The sequence below is a fragment of the Rhyacophila brunnea genome, unplaced genomic scaffold (assembly GCF_057557595.1).
Source record: "Rhyacophila brunnea isolate RB1 unplaced genomic scaffold, BYU_Rbru_1.0 scaffold_7, whole genome shotgun sequence".
Classification (NCBI taxonomy): domain Eukaryota; kingdom Metazoa; phylum Arthropoda; class Insecta; order Trichoptera; family Rhyacophilidae; genus Rhyacophila; species Rhyacophila brunnea.
The window spans coordinates 2584673-2603395 of record NW_028233339.1 but is presented as its reverse complement, the minus strand read 5'-3'; the positions used below and the strand labels follow the sequence as shown (position 1 = coordinate 2603395).

Sequence of the window (18723 nt, the reverse complement as noted above, 5' to 3'; positions counted from 1 at the left end):
ACCCCCATGCCATGGCCATGCTTTAACAGCACATATTATTATCGTGCAGTTTTACCTCCGTACATTTACACGGATGGGGAATTACGGATCATTCCAAGACTAGTGGACAACTTCAACAAAGGAACGTGTTGCGTGAACCTGCTATAAGAATGAACGCATAGCAAAAGGGTAAGAAGGCACTTACCGTTTTATTGATAGTTAAGACGGAAAACAATTATATCCGTAATGTCCGCGCTAAGGCAGAGACGCGGAGAACGCGGAGTCACCGACCGATAAGCCACAAGCTAACGAGTTTCCATTTAGCACATGGCAGGTTCAAGTACCTAATGTGGCTTGCGACCAGCGAACAATAAAGATAACTATGAGATAACTGCTTCCGGGAGGATATTTCGACCTAGCTACACGAAGAAATGACCAAAAGAAATATCGAATCTAATTAAGGTGATTATTCTTATAAAGAGTTTTGTCCGTGTCACATTGGTATTTTTATGTCTTATCTAGGGACATCTAACGAAAAGGTATCAATGCTTGCAAGTATTGTATCTAAAATAAAAGTAACTATACCAAGGTTTGAATATCGGTTACAAACTATTCATACTTTCTTGATATCGTTGGTACGTAAGCGTCGATTCAGATTGTTTACATATACAACTTATTGTCTGAAACTTATGTGGTTTTTGAACAGTTAAACTTTCTACTTTAGTCGGCGTTTCGCACTCGTCGCAGGGGAATGGGACAATTGGGCACCAGTACATTTGGGCGCCGCACTGTCGAATGAAATAAATATACATTCGTCACGATTGTATACAGAAAGTAGACAAGGAATTTTAATTAGTTTCTATCCTACTACTTAAAAGTTTTAATTAATTTCGCTCTTAACCTGATCACTACCAAAGCTGAGGTAACTCATCAAAGCATGTACCAATGTCGCGTCAGGCCATGGACGAGTTAACTCGTGCGCTTTTGTAAACGTCTGAACGTTCTGAATAAACTGTTTGTGTATATTTTCGAAGCAATATTTATCATTTTAGTGTGAAAATATTCACGATAAACTGGAGAAACATGTTAATTTGGTAATTTTTCACACATATTTATCATTCTGTTCCTATTTCATATATAAGGGATTGATTTTATTCCAAAAATAACTGGCCTCCAAGTGTCCACCTAGTAAAAATTAGCTGGCAGTGACAAGGTGAACTCCCTTTTCATTGGAACACATATGCACAATGCAATCATTCTTTACGTGTGCATATTTAAATTCTCGTCAAGTATTAAATATATAAAAAGTACATATTCACGAACGTCTATTTATTTTTTAATTTCATTCGATTGCGTGGCGCCCAGTTGTCCCGGCGCCGAATCGTTCCAGACCCCGTTGCAGGGACTATTCTCAAGAGAATACATTTTTTAAAGACTATATATATACATATATATTAAAAACATTCTGGAATCATCATTATTTGCTGTAATCATTGACTTATTACTATTATTATTATGCCAAACCGGAGGCTGTTACGTGGATTGACCCACTGCTGTGACTTGGTATATGACTAGTTTAGTGATTTTGTTTGTATGGTTTTAGGTGATTTTTCTAATATTTTTTTTTACTATCGCCATGGTGTAAGCCGTAAGGTCTTAATTGGAGAAATAATGAGTCATTTATTTTTTACCAAATCGTGAAAGAAAACAAATGACAGGATACTTTCATAATAGAGTTTGACAGATGATTTTAAAGTATAATAATATGATTTTGATCAAAATAATTCATGTTGCAGAATTAAGCCACACCAAAAATATTGACAGGTGGCACTGAGACGTGGTAATATTTTCTAGTATTATAATATTATAGTAGTATAAACGTTATAATGGCCACTCTCGTGCATTAGGTACTCCTCTAGTTGCAAATCGTCAACGTGGTCGGTGTTGATTGTTTAAAGCGGCGAGAGTAACGGAACAGGGAACCTCTGACCCGAAGGCAACCTGGTCTCACTCGGGTGAAATAATGCCGGTACCGATTATTATGCGTGGGACCCTGATCTATCTCCGCCAGGCTGCTGGTCAGGCGCCAATCGATCACCTCCCCGATATTGATGTGTACAATAAACACAATGCGGTAACTATGCACAGCTCGAATCAATCACGTGTGTAATATTGATGCTTGCACCAAAACCATAGATAAACTTAGCATTTTTTTTGAGTCGGCATTACAGTATATAATATATGCGCACCAAAGTGGCAACACCTAAATCTAAATAATAGAAATGTTAACGTCAATTTATGACTATTGTATTAAGATACTACTTGCAGAACGAAACTGGCATGGAGTGTGAATTTGGGCGAGTGAATAGTATCTTCAAACGTAACCTCCCATTGCGTCTTAAGCGTAAGCAGTGTTTCCCAAAGTGTGGTACGTGTACCCCCTAGGGTAAGGGAAGAGTTTCATGGGGGTACGCTGCACCGGGCTTTGGCTGCGCCTGGTGCGACAAGCATTAATACGACATCAATACAACATACATGCTAGAAGGTTTATCGCATGCGGAAAAAGAGCAATTGTTGGAATTAGCTTCAGAGTGTACTTTAACATCATTCTGATTGCAAATGCAACATGTGTATCCAGTTTTAACAGTCCAGTCTTGAAATACATCTCGCCTTTCCAACTTCATATCTATGTGAGGTTGGTTTTTCAGCATGTGTAGACATTACCTAAGTCAAAAAAAAGGAATAGGCTTTTGGATGTGGAACCGCATCTCAGATTAAAATTAACAACCAGGGAACCAAATTATGATGATCTGTCTCAACATAAACAATCTCATTCTTCTCATTGATTATAATGAATGGTATTTTATTTATATTTTATTGTGAATGAATTTTATTTTCCGTTTGTTATTATTTTGTTTATATGCTAAAAAGGGGAAAAATATATATTTTGATTGTTAAATACATATTATATTCATTTTTTTTTTGAAGAGGGGTGGTAGGTACTCAGTGTTACGAAAATTATAGAATTGGTACACAGATGTCGAAAGTTTGGGTTAAAAGTATTCGTAAAGTATTCATTCAATGTATGCTACCAACGTTCACGTATGCGTGTGAAACATTGACTCGGATTATAAGAGAATTCAACAAATACGAGTAATGCAACGAGGCATGGAAAGGTGCATGTTGGGTATAGCGTGCAAAAATTACGAAATAAACCAATGGATAATAAGCAAACATAAACTACACGATGTGATAGAGGTCGCTGAGTAGATGAAATGACAATGGGATGGATGACCGCTGGTTAAAAGGCCACAACCTGCTGGATAGACGAACTCACAAAGTTCGGTGGATGTACGTGGCAGTGGAGAACTAAAGACCAAGGAGAAAGCTGCATTAGGGTGTCAATATTTCAGTTCAACAATTAAGCGATTAATTCTCGAACGGAGGGAGTTAGGAGAGACCTTCATTCAGCAGTGAATCGACCCCGATTCATTATGATGATGATCATGAAGACTATTGTACTATCATAATATCGTCAAAAGTAAATACCAAGGTTGGAAATTTATTTTACGTTAGTTTATAGAAAATACGTCTTGAGTATAATAATAATAATATTACGAGTACTAAAAAATGTTTTTCGTACATGTATCTATAATTTTAAAAAAATCATTGGAAATGGGCAAGACACAGGTCGAAGTAGAAACACTCGCTGGATACATCAAGTCAGTGAGTGGTACATAGAGATAGAACACGTTCTAAAGGTTAGGTTTATATTAGACTGTTTAAAATTAGATGATCGGTTAGATATATGGCGTCTTAACTCACATTATCGAGGGAAATGAAAATCATCATTGAGAAGCCAGCCAACAGTGTATTGATCAAGGTGGATGATGATGAGTATAAACGCATAAGGAAAACTAGTGTTTTTCGTAATTGTATAAATTTCTTCGTGGTATTACTTACTCATTGGAATCTAGGGAATAATTGTATCTATTTAAACATAGTGCTCCGAATAATTATTATGTGTGCATGCGGTCGAAGTAATGATATTTTGCTGTTGTTAATTAATTGCAAACACTAATTGACTCATCATGCACAAGCCGTAGATAGTTTAAACCGTGCCCGGAAACTTGTACGTATGCAGTTTGCCGTATCACACTTCACCGCGAAATATTGTATCGGAAATATAAATGGCCGTATATTAAAGACCGTCCAACCTCTTTGGGTCGTATAGTATTGACATAAAATTCATGTCTAATTAAAATACGGTTCTTGTCGGTTTACACTTTACATGAAGAGCGCAGCAAACAAATTTTTAAAATAGCAGATATATACTGGATTATTTGTTAGGTTAGGTTAGGTTTTCATTCGTGAATTCATGAATTTTGCCAAAATCAGCTATGAAAATTGAATTAATGTTCATATTGAATCTAATAAAATTGGAGACCGTATAGTACGGTCATCTCTTTCCGTTAAGAAAGCTCACGGCGAACTGTGCCACGGTGAAATTCTTTACGTACAATTTACATGTAACAAGTTTAAACATATTAATTAATAATGCGATATTTTTTTAATATAATTTTAATATGACATGTATATATCAATCACCTTGACGTAATCTTGTAATGTCGTGAAATATGTGATATTAATGTGTGACATTTAATGATATAATGCCGTGTACTTGAAATATTTCGAGTGACGAGCAAAAACCCTGGCACCAGGAAATGAAGAAAGCTCTGACCGTACAGTAATTCCTCAGAAGGCGCGTGTGGAAAGAAATGAAATGCGGTGGACGACTTAATTTAGATGCATAATCTCGAGTCGTGTATTTGTTTTTACGCGAGCCGAAGCCGTCAGCCAGGCACGCGTGCAAATAAACATTTAATGCAAACATGTTATGAAAGGCATGCGTCGAGTTTATCTTGTTATTAGTGCAGCAGTTAAATGTCGACAAACTTGGAACAATGTAGGGGGTTTTTCCAGGAAATTAAATATAATTTAAACCACATACATACTAAAAACAAACCATGAAACAGGATCTTTGATCGTACATAATTATATTATTTCAACTGCTTTACGGGCCAAAAGGAGACCCTCATTAATGCCACTCGAACCCTGCTCGAACAGGTGAAAAACTACATCTATCTGGGATAACAGGTGTCTATAGATGGATGTATATTTGATGAAATTGTTCGCAGAGTAAAGCTAGGCAAGAGTGCTTTTGGTCGCCTGAATAATGTCTTCATAAGTGACCTCCCACTGTGCCTAAAGCGCAAAGTGTTCAACCAGTGTGTGCTTCCCGTAATCACATATGCATGTGAAACATGGACCCTAAGTAAAAAAAAAATCCAGAAACTTAAGAATAGCACAACGTGGTGTGGAAAGGTGCAAACTGGGCATAACGCGAAAGGACAAAAAGAGGAATGAGTGGATAAGGAAACAAACAAGGGTTTGCGATGTAATAGAGGTTGCTAAAAAGCTCAAATGGAAATGGGCTGAACACATATCTCGAAGGAGGAATAATCGTTGGACAAATTAAGTTATCCAGTGGTATCCATGAGGTACAAAACGCCCGCAAGGTAGACCTAGAGGCCGCTGGATCGATGAAATTATAAAGTTATGAGGAAGTACATGGCAACGCATCGCACAAGACCGAGAGAAGTGGAATCAGCTTGGGGAGGACTTCATCCAGCAGTGGATAGATTCAGGCTGATAATGACATATTATTTAGATCATCTAGGCGTGGTCAAACGCCTCACGGATTGTAATAATGTAATAAAAAAAAAACCGTGAATAATTCGCATTAAAATGTCCACAGACACCAATTAAAGTAACATTAATATACATTCTATAAATAACCAGTGCAATGGTGGCAACCGTCAAATCTTTGTAGAAAGTCTTTTGTATTGATTAATATTAAGCGCAATATATTATAATATTCATTCCACATAGTTTAAAGAAAAAACCACCAGGACCCATTTCGTCCGTTCCTATAGGATTATCAACTGGTTAAAAAAAATGCATTCGGAATGCCACATAGATACAGTCAATAATTTACTGATGTTACGAGGGTGGGTCAATAATTCCTTAGAAAAAAGCATTAAAACAGTTTTTTTTTTATTTATTTTTTTTATTTCTCAACATAATCTCCTTGGAGCTCAATACACTTGGTTAGACGTTTCTCAATTTTTTTTAAACCGTCAGAAAAATAAGTTTTCGGAAGGTCCTCAAAATAAGCATTTGTCCGATCGATGACTTCTTCATTTGAAAAAAAACGTTGTCCACTTAGCCATTTTTTTAAGTTTGGGAAAAGGAAAAAGTCACTGGGGGCTAAATCTGGCGAATACGGTGGGTGGTCGACCAATTCGAACTTCAATTCTTCAATTTTAGCCATTGATCGTAAACATGTGTGAACACGGGCATTGTCCTGATGAAAGAGGATTTTTTTCCTGTTTAAATGAGGCCGTTTTTCTTCAATTTTGTTTTTTAGCTGGTCCAATAAAGATGCATAATAATCCCCTGTTATTGTTTTTCCTTTTTCCAAATAGTCAACGAAAATAATTCCACGTGCATCCCAAAATACAGTAGCCATAACCTTACCAGCTGATTTTACGGTTTTCGCCTTCTTTGGACATGGTTCGCCTTCCGCAATCCACTGCTTTGACTGTTCTTTCGTCTCGGGAGTATAGTGGTGTATCCATGTTTCATCTACAGTCACAAAGCGACGAAAAAATTCAACCGGATTGCGTTGCATGAGCGACAACAGGGCTTTAGAGGCCACCACCCTATTGCGTTTATTGTCGACTGTGAGCAAACGCGGCACCCATCTTGCAGAATTTTTTTTCATGCCCAATTTGTCATGTAAAATAGAAATGACGCTACCTTTTGAGATCCCTGTAACCTCAATTATCTCACTCAACTTTAATCTTTGGTCACTTAACACCATATCGTGGATTTTATTGATCATTTCTGGTGTAGTCACCTCTACAGGACGTCCTGAGCGTGGTTCATCCTTTGTTGATGTACGACCACGTTTAAATTCATTTAACCAGTTATAAATAGTTGCAAGTGAAGGAGCAGATGTGCCGTGAACTAAATCCAACTCATTTTTTATTTCCTTTGCTGTTAACCCTTTTATATTAAAATGTTTAATAACAGCTCTAAACTCAATTTTCTCCATTTTTGTAAACAAGCAATTTTTTTTTTTAAATGTACGAGAAACACACAACAACCCGACCAATCTGATTGAAACTTCGCAGCATACTGAATCGGTAGTGCCGCTGCATGAAAACAAACCGCTTACAGTACTAGTCGCGCCACCTGTCGGCTTTTCTAAGGACTTATTGACCCACCCTCGTATTAACACGAATTATTATTGAAAATAATACTAGAATATTGTGGCATAGATTAATATAAAATGATTGGTGAAATACATATAGACGAATAAGCCAAAATTATCATTTTCGCGTGGAGTATTTTACGTTTTAAACAAATCGGTGATGTTTGTGCATAACCTTTTGGTAATTTTATGTTAAGAGTAAAAATTGGGTCACTATAGTATTATCTTCCATTTGGTAATAACCCGGTATCTATATATCATTTGAAATGCACGCTATGGTAATAATATGATGATATGTGAACAAAACACAGCGGTTAGTTTAGTTAAAACATGACCAAACACCTTATAATAGTAGAATCAATGATAAGTGACATTTTTTCCCTAATTAGTGGAATATTCTTCTTCAGTTATTTATTTTAAAATGTTTTCTCAATGGTAAACAAAAAATTAACCGAGATTAATGTGGGCAATTCAAATCTTAGAATTGCTCTACTGTAAATTCAACACTTTTCAGTTAACAGGGTATGCCCAAACACACCGAAATGTATCAGACTCTGTTATGATTTGTCATTAAAAAAACGTTTAGGAAACAAGATATAGTTTGTTGTCTTACTGAAAAGTTATTAAAACGGCATATTAATAATAGGGACGATGCGAATTATATACATAGTATATAATATATTTCGTTTTATTGTATTTAATATAAGTCTGCGAACGCTGCCTACATAGTATGTGACATCTTCACCGATATGCACAATCTAAAACGGTATGTAAAAGATGTTAGTTTCTTAGATGCTGCCCTGAATCAGTCGAACCGAAAATATAAATAGATTATTCAAAGCAGACAAGGAAAAATTCAAGTGTGTAAAACACAATTCAAGCAAGACATGTCTAGATACAGCAACAGATCCGAAGCGCAGTGTCGCGGTCGTAATAATATAAAAGAGACTAGCGACGCCCATAAAGCTCCGCAGTACGAGGCGTCGCCGGATGTCGCAACACAGCAGACGCTCAGAGCACCGCTGTACACTACAATTCGTGGTATGACTCCGGCTCTATATCAATCTCATAATTAGGGACGGGATTTATATGCTAATGCATGTTTTGTTAGGGTGTATGCACAGATATGAAAATTGCACAGAAATCCGTTTTGAAAGACGCAGAATCCAAAACAAAAATTTTATTGTGCATATAAATGCATATTTTAGAGCTTTTGTATTTATAATTTTAGTTTTTTTTTTAATTATTTTTATCGAAATATTACTAAATTAGGTACCTAGGTAGATAGTTTAGATGCACTTGCATTTTTAATGGCATCCCCGAGCTGTGGATTTATCAGAAAAAGTGATGACCTTTATTTAAATTTATGCGGAGAATTTTAATGCTAGAGCACAATATTGAAAAAAATATTGTACCTTTTTTCGAACAAAAAAAAAATTAGATAGTATTTAGGAATAAGTTTGTAAAGGAATTAAGTGTGTCGTTTTTGTTTTTTAAAGTTGTGTATAGTTTACATTTCATTTCTTATCCAATTATTTGTACTTGTAAACAAACTATTTTGAAAATTGAAGATTAACTTTATATTGATTATTTGTGTATTTTTGTTATTGTATTAAGTATATTGATTAAGATTATTAATTTGTTATTCGATTTCTTATCAGTAATATTGGGTGAAGTGGGTAATTACATTTTTTTCCATAAAAATGTAAATTTTTAACTGCATATTTCTTTGGTTTTAGTGCATAATTTAATGATTTTAAGTGCATATGTGCATGCATATAACCATGTTTTTTGTTGCATATAAATCCGCTCCCTACTCATAATATTCGGTCTGTCAATTTGATTTCTTGCGGATCCTCAACCTAATCAGTTACCTACCAATAAATTATATAAATAGGTAAGGTACATACATCCATTCTTGCATAAAAACTACTCACAAGATTTCTTGGGATAATCTCATGATATCAAATCGTTTTTAAGTTGACTTTCGATAACAAATCGACGTTTACGTAGTTATTCCCGAGCAACAGTTAAAGATGCTGATAAATGTGTGGGATCGGAATCCTTATGTCGGTCAGTAACAAACGGTGCATGGATGTCAGTTGAATCGCTTCCCAGAAATCCCCTGCACTGGGATAAATTCGCGACGTATTTAGCGAGAATTCTTAATTCGGCACATGTGCTCGAAAATAATGCGACTTCCATTAATGCAAATATTAATGTGATAATTAACTAACATGTTATGTGAACTTCTTAAACGCCGACCCTACAAAACGAAGAATTGCACAATTGAAAATAATTAAAAAAAAAATACAACCACCACATTGTGACATTACAAAGAATAATAGTAGGTACCAACCAACAGTCATAATATAACAACCTGCAACTAAAAAAAAAAAAAAATAAAACACATCACATATAGTTCACTATATATAACTAGACAGAGTTTTATGAACATAAGATACAAAAAAATATTGGTGGTTATACTTGACAAACTTTCAATATTTGAAACACGTGTCTTATATTTTGTAGTGAATTTTGTAGTGAATGATACATATTATAAAATATCATTAATCAAACAAGCAATTCGGAAACTATGGAAAATAAAATCAAATTGTGAAATATGAAAATTAGGACATATTTTTTCTATTATTAAAAAATATATATGTAGGTAAGTACCTAAATATTGAGAGTTAAATCATTTTTTTCTTATTTTTATTTTACTGATTATTTCGAGAGAGATTTAGACAATTTGCAACGTATCTTTGATATCTTCTATTGTTTTTTCATATAGTATTCATAAACTGCACTAACAGAAAATAACTGTAACTCCTCACGGACTGCTAAAACTAGAGATTTTAATACGTGTATTTTTAAAACCGAGAAATGGAGTCGCGGTATTTTTAATTGGTTTTAAAAATGAGACAATACTGAATATATCGGTATTGAAAGTTGATACAAAATGTATTAATTAACATCAAAGATTTAACAAGACAAACATCAACATCTACCATATCCTACATTTACCTATTTTTAAAGCTTTACATATTATTTATGTAAGTACTTATTTAGATATTTTTGCTAAACAATATAAATATTTTAAAGATATTTTTATATCTATATTATTAGTAGATACTTCTGTTTTTTCCATATCGTCACTGTACAGGACAAGTAGCGTAACAATCAAATATCAAATTGTTCAGGAAGTGAAAAAAACTGTGGGCATTGGATTTACTTACTTTATATATATATATACTTACTAATATTTATTTATTATTTTATATATATTATTTTATTATAAATTTAGTGGCTTACGTTTAGAGAGAGTTACGGCATTTGGCTTGAATATTTTAAGTTACAAATGGCTTTCAAAAATAGTTTTGAAATATTTTGAGATGAAATATTTTTTTGGGGATTTATAATACTTGGCCAGTTCGTGTAAGAGTATGTAATATGTCCATTAGCACCAAAATGTCACTTTGGTGAAAAGTGAGGGTTACGGCAATTGGCCTGTACAGTGACGATATATTTCACGAATACTGGTATTCAATAGGAAATAACGAAATACTGGTATTGGTATTTTTATTCTGTATTGCAATCCCTAGCTAAAACGCTGACATTGGATATTTTTCACAGCAACAAAAACAATTCACAACATATCGTTTTTGGCTTAGAAACTCCAATTTATTGAGAATATGCACTAATCCCGGGATTTTTAGCATCAACAAACCTGGCAGGATCCCGCGTTACCCGAATCCGTGAATGCTGGATTGCTAACTCAACGGAGTAGTTAAGAATTTTTGAGGAGGCCCATAAAAAAATTATATCAAATCAAATCTTGGGATTAATAATAATCTGATCACGAATATCGCACATCTGAATGCCGGATGAATTCTTTATTGACCTTATCTTGTATAAAGTGACCATATGCGTTTAATCGCTGTATGAGGTAATGCCATTATTAAGGGGAAGCTTTCATGCACGAGCCAATAAATAACGAGAGGCCCCCGTAATCCGTGACATATGAGGGGGGTTCTGCGTACTAGGCGGTCCCGTGTAGCACAACAGCGCGGACAGTGGACATAGCGCCGCCATAATATACATAACCCCAGCCTTTTGTCCCGGGGCACGAGAGTCGAAGCACAAGAAATGAGTGTTTATGACGTGTGTTTTGACAGATTTAATGCAAAGCCACCAATAATTAGGGCCGGCGTAGCCATGGAAATTATCCGCATGCATTACAGCATATTATCATGGTGAAAAGAGAATAAACCCAACCAAACAAATTGTAATACGAGGGTGGGTCAATAAGTCCTTAGAAAAGCCGACAGGTGGCGCGACTAGTACTGTAAGCGGTTTGTTTTCATGCAGCGGCACTACCGATTCAGTATGCTGCGAAGTTTCAATCAGATTGGTCGGGTTGTTGTGTGTTTCTCGTACATTTAAAAAAAAATTTGCTTGTGGAAAATGGAAAAATGGAAAATGGAGAAAATTGAGTTTAGAGCTGTTATTAAACATTTTAATATAAAAGGGTTAACAGCAAAGGAAATAAAAAATGAGTTGGATTTAGTTCACGGCATATCTGCTCCTTCACTTGCAACTATTTATAACTGGTTAAATGAATTTAAACGTGGTCGTACATCAACAAAGGATGAACCACGCTCAGGACGTCCTGTAGAGGTGACTACACCAGAAATGATCAATAAAATCCACGATATGGTGTTAAGTGACCGAAGATTAAAGTTGAGTGAGATAATTGAGATTACAGGGATCTCAAAAGGTAGCGTCATTTCTATTTTACATGACAAATTGGGCATGAAAAATATTTCTGCAAGATGGGTGCCGCGTTTGCTCACAGTCGACAATAAACGCAATAGGGTGGTGGCCTCTAAAGCCCTGTTGTCGCTCATGCAACGCAATCCGGATGAATTTTTTCGTCGCTTTGTGACTGTAGATGAAACATGGATACACCACTATACTCCCGAGACGAAAGAACAGTCAAAGCAGTGGATTGCGAAGACAAACCATGTCCAAAGAAGGCGAAAACCGTAAAATCAGCTGGTAAGGTTATGGCTACTGTATTTTGGGATGCACGTGAAATTATTTTCGTTGACTATTTGGAAAAAGGAAAAACAATAACAGGGGATTATTATGCATCTTTATTGGACCAGCTAAAAAACGAAATTGAAGAAAAACGGCCTCATTTAAACAGGAAAAAAATCCTCTTTCATCAGGACAATGCCCGTGTTCACACATGTTTACGATCAATGGCTAAAATTGAAGAATTGAAGTTCGAATTGGTCGACCACCCACCGTATTCGCCAGATTTAGCCCCCCCAGTGACTTTTTCCTTTTCCCAAACTTAAAAAAATGGCTAAGTGGACAAGGTTTTTTTTCAAATGAAGAAGTCATCGATCGGACAAATGCTTATTTTGAGGACCTTCCGAAAACTTATTTTTCTGACGGTTTAAAAAAAATTGAGAAACGTCTAACCAAGTGTATTGAGCTCCAAGGAGATTATGTTGAGAAATAAAAAAAAATACAAAAATAAAAACTGTTTTAATGCTTTTTTCTAAGGAATTATTGACCCACCCTCGTACCTACAAGCGTATGACGTCTAGATACCAAGGCTTGGACTATTATCAATGAAATTAAATTCTAACATACAGACGTTTAAAAAACTATTGTATTTTATTCAACAAAGTTACTTGTTTTTGATCCGTTATGTTGGCCTCCCTGAAATAATGATCTATGTATTTTGTCAAAATGGAGGATGACACTAGAGTTTTTGTCAACCATGCGGATGCAAAAAGATTTCACAGAGAAAAATTCACATGGACGAAGAGCAATAAAAATAAGTGATAAAGGAATTCAGGAGAGTATTTTTAATCATAAATAATTTCTTCTCAACAAAATAGTTTTATTTGATTATATCAAAATGCCCAAATGTAACATAGATCATTATTGAGGGGGAGGCTTCAAATAATGATTCATAAGATATGAGAAAGTTCTTTGTCAGTATTATGCCAATATTAACGCAAGTTGATAAGTACATGTATATACTAATACTGGTTGATTTCATCGCAATTAGGTAGGACACATGTGGCTTAATTAGTAAAGCAAATTGACCAGAATACGATTGATACGAATTATTCCGACCGGCGTCATATTTTTTCAAAGATTTTTGTATAAGTTTGGTTCTAGATAAGTTACTGAGTTGTTTTCAAATTATGTATATGTATAAACGTTTAATTATTCTCTTGAACCTTCACCAATGAACAAAACCAAGTTGACATACACTTGATTATCAATAACAACTAGTAGAAGAGACTTTTACTCAGGTATACAAAATGTCATAAAAAGTACTGTGCGAAACATAAAAGGTACAAATACTAACTAATATAGTAATAGTTTGAATCACGATCAATAATTTTATTAAATGAATAAAACCTTATAACTCGCAACTGGTGCCTTAATGCATTTTCTTTTGCATCGATTGGGAAAATCTAGGCGTAAAAATATACATTCACTATTTAATTACCGTCTATAAATTATTGCAGGCGCTGTGACTAATAACGACACGACGAAAAAAATGTTCTGAATTCATTACGAAACCAAACTTAAAACAAGCTCAAGCAATCAAACGTATCTAAAAAAAACCTACATGTATTATAATTATATTATAAAAATATGTACCTACGGACTGAAATAATAATAATTATAACTCACCGACTAATGGCACGACGAGGATGTATGGCGAGTTTGGTTCAGGAGCCATCAATCGCTGCAGTCTCGGCAGATGATCAATAAAACAGTTAGTGTCAGGCACCAGGTACCTAGGACGGACCTCCAGCTCAACAGAAACTTGCCCCTGCTTCAGAAGGCTCTGCAAAAGAAGAAAAATCATGATTAACTCTAAATCAAACCGACAAACAATAGTTAAACGAATTTATTAAAACTAAAATATCCAACAAAATGCAGTACTTCTTTGGGATCAATTAAGGGCCTTTACATAAACCTTTACACTACATGCAACAGTATGTATATTGGATGTGACGAGTATATCCCCTGACAATATAGAGATACAGGAGGCAACAGTAATATATCATTATCATTAAACTAAATGAAGTGCAACGTGACCTAATATACAGGACACACTGTGTTAATGAGAAATGGGCCCAGTCTCAAGAATTGAAATAGCAAGGAGTATCTTTTGCAAAATGCGATGCCTATCAAGCATAAGATACCCCAATCTAGAACTGTAACTATTCATGCTTCTCTGGGATATCATCTCAATTATTTTCTATGGCATGGCGGTATTGGCGCTATACAAATATATATCAGAATCTTGAGGTCTTGTATCCCTAACATTGGAAAGGACCGAAAATTTTTGCGTAGCATAAAAACTGGAAAACTACAGTATAAGTAAATCATTCTATAGTGGCACCACAGGCGATTCGAGTATGTATTGGATTTGTTTTGTGCAATTCGTAGAACCTTGACAGATTGAAATAATAATTGACACGAATGCTGATCCAAGAAAAACAATATTGTCAATTCAACCCCTTTACTGATACAATTTTCCGTCTTGAGTTTAAATATGTACGAGGTAACACATTAGTATCACCAACAGGAATAAAATATTCAAAATGTACGTAAAGTGTAGATATTGACTTGTTTTAATCAAATTGAGTGCACTGCACTATTTCAACTGTTGGGAATTTATGTGCCACTTGGAAAACGTTGAAAACGGTTTGCATACGAATCGCCTCATTCAATAGGTAGTAGACACTTCGTATCTTAGTAGAGACAGTGTGACCTGTCACATTTTATTTGCATCACACAATAAATCATTGGTACAATACTATTTATTAACCCGGCAACAAATAATAGGAAAATTACCACACGACGTTTAAAAATAATCATTTTTCAAATATAAAGTACCCAGCAAGTCAATTTGAGTGATATCGATTCACAAGAATTGTGATGTTAAGTAATGTAGATAACTAATGTCTATCAATTTGATATTACTGTGAATGGTTTTGAAATGTTCCGACGTAGCATGGAATTATTACATGTTAATCGATACGCGGAAATACCACAAAATGTAGGTAGATATTATATTTATTTATTTAAAAAAATACAGTATGGTCATTACAAATCAGAATTCAGGACGTTCACAACATAACATTTTTTTTTAAACTTGGTTCTATATCTATTAGGTATAGAAAATATTACCCTCATAAGAGAAGAGAAGAAAAATAACATAAAAAATGTTATACTTATAATAAAATAAATTTTCAAAAACAAAATACACGGCACCCACTGCAAATATGTATGTCTTTGGGGACCACATTGATTAGTCTTGCACCACTCGCTAAATGTCCCTGATAAGCTTGACACGAGGAAACATTCTGATTCTCATGGATGATTCGAGGGAAACCATCCCTCGCGAGAGCAGAGAAAATGTCTCAAGGGCAGAAGTGACCTACGAGATTCAACAGAGTGAAAAGCGAGCATACCTCGTTGAAAGGCAGTCCAAAAAAATGGCTTGACGAATTATCGAAAGGAAAATAGGTAGGTATATGTCTTAAAATAAAGACATCGAAGAAATTTCTTATGGACGCGCTCTAAAATAAGCTTGTAAGAAACTACAAACGATTTCAGAGTCCAGATAATAGAGTCGTTCGACTGTTTAATCCGCAAAACAACCAACTGCATTTTTTGACCAAAAATTAAATTTTCATGGCATTTTATTATAAAGCATGTTTTCTATGCTCACACAAAATTTCAAATTCCTAAACCTATAAAATAAATGCGTTATCGTTCTTCACACTAAACAGCCAACAGCAGGTGCCAAATTTCCAACATCATAAATGGAACAACTCCGCTCTTTATATAAATTTTCTTTATATATATATATATATATATACAAGGGAAGCTAAAATAGTGTATTAATTGTGCAGTTTATGATTTTTTTTTGGAATTGTTAAGTTTCGCACGATAGTTAAATTATTACGTTTTTTCTCCTTCCTGAACGTTTTGCCCAAGTGGAGTTAGCCGGTTTGCGGATCAAGCAGTCGATTTGGATTCTTGAATGGTTTAGCTTTAGCTTGTCCCACGATGAATTCAAAAATCTTACTTGCACGTAGAGTATGTGTTATTTTACGTAATAGTAAATATAATTATTCCATAATTCATAATTTTATTAATGTATTTGTAGAAATATTAATATATTTTGTCAAAAACAATATTATCTCCTAATCACTGAATATCGAGTTAAAGTTTATTAAAAAGAGAATAACGACTATTCATTTTTAACTGACATATTGTGACTCCGACTCCGTCAACAATTTGATAGGTTTTTTGTAAAAAAAAAAAAAAAACATCATTGAATAAAATGACAATAGGTACTTTTTGTGCAACTGATGTAAATCAGTAGCCGTTAGATGTGTCACGTCCAGAGCTCTAACGGTCTAGCACATGTCTGCAATTAACCCTTTTAGTGACCGTGGGCGGAAAACTGACCATACGTGACTCGAATTCGCGAAACGGTCTCCACTTTTCAGGCGATTTTTTTGCTATTACATACTTGTACGACTCCTTTTACGCGAGACTTTTTCTATTATACCATATCACATCCGGGTTTCAGCTGATTCGATAATGAAACGAATTTTGAAATAAATTCAGGCAAAAATTACACTAAATAAATCAACACAACTCAATTACATCATGTACTGTCCTATAACAAGAAATAGGCGATAACAGGTAATCACTGTAGTCGCATATATATAGACTCCTCAGTGACGTACATTCATGGCCGCAAAGCGTGCTAGAGGCGTGTTTAAATAATGTATCAGCTCTCTTCTCAGATGCGACTCCTTTTCTTCTTCGCAATAAACCAAAAATTTACTAATAATAATTCTAACATCACTCCTGATAGTTTTAGACATAGTTTTATTATAAACGGCATCAAATTACGTAAATTGATAGATCCGTACATCACGGGAGCGTACAATGAAATGATAAATTTGAGGGCGTTCCTCATTTGAAAACGGAAATGCGATTAGCTTTACTGGAGGGGATTGTTAGTTAACAGTTTAAACACGTGGACAAGAAGTTCTTGTTCGACAGTAGTATACGTGCGAAACGTGGAAATATAGAAACACAGCGTGGTACAAAAAGATACATAAAAGCAAAAAAAAACTGATGGCAAAGAGGAATCGTATCAGCTTTGAGAGGTGTTCATCCAGCTGTGGTAGGCTGATATTTCATAATTAAAATGATAATTAATTCAGTCTTATAATGACACCATGTCACATCCGCCTTTAACTGATGAGTGATGATAGAACTTTAAAATCATTACTCATAAACACTAACTACACAGTAAAAAATAAACACCGCTTAATTGGTTTATTACTTACAGATAAAATCCAATCAGGCACACTGACTTTGTAAATCTACATAATTAGACATAGTTTTTCTTTAACAATATCCGCATTTTAATGGAATGAAATCAATACTGGAACCAATTTCAAATATTTCGCACATTACGTATGTGATTGTTTTTCGAATAAAATAAACAGTGTTAAGTTTAATAATAACTAAATAATAATGAGTGAATCCAATCATAATTAGCTTATACACAACATGTAATTCATACATATTATACACATTATTATTTAATCAGCGTTGCTAACGTAGCGTAGTGACTTCTAGATCTAGGATTTTCTCCGGCCATCTTGGAAAAAGACAATCATTCTTTTATGTTTTGACTAGCTCTAAAATGTTCATAAAATCAATAGATTTTCTTGGTAGATAAATTTGCCAACCATGCGTTTTCGCGTAAAGTTGCTCATAAAAAAACGTTCCAAACTGTGAACGCAATAGAAGAGACCACGAAAAAAATATTCCACCCTCAAAACGCATAAAAGCCATCACATATTTTTTGAAAGTAAAGTTCATACCTTTACGCCAGTTTTCTGGTAGACATTTTTTCAGGCATGGCATTCATGCATTTCTGATTTCTCACTGTGGTTAAATAATCGTGTGCACAGTGCACACGTGAAGCATGGCCCCTTAATGTAAATGCAATCCAAAAATTAGACTAACCCAATGAGGTATGGACGTTATTAACATCATGTTAGGCATAACACGGAAAGGCCACAACCAATGGTGACGAGTCGTCAAGCTGATGACATGCCTATGGGCCGGACACAACGCTGGAAAATTCATTGAGAAGCACCCAAGGGGGCATTAAACGATCATAGAACCGTCCTAAAAATCAATTGGAAGGACGAACTCGTCAAGTTCGCGGAAGGAGGTAGTACTAGTACGGCTGATGAATGAATGATACGTGAATAGTTTCGCATTTCCCAACCACCAATTATTTAACAATAAAATTG

General features: G+C 34.9%; 1 protein-coding gene across 1 annotated transcript in view; it reads right to left on the bottom strand.

The window, feature by feature from the left end:
• Smg6 (Smg6 nonsense mediated mRNA decay factor) overlaps nucleotides 1–18723 on the bottom strand; it is a 202786-nt gene that overhangs the window by 8737 nt on the left and 175326 nt on the right. Inside the window, exon 20 of the mRNA XM_085957911.1 lies at nucleotides 14048–14204. Coding sequence (XP_085814037.1) covers nucleotides 14048–14204 — 157 coding nt within the window. The remainder of the gene's footprint in view (nucleotides 1–14047; nucleotides 14205–18723) is intronic.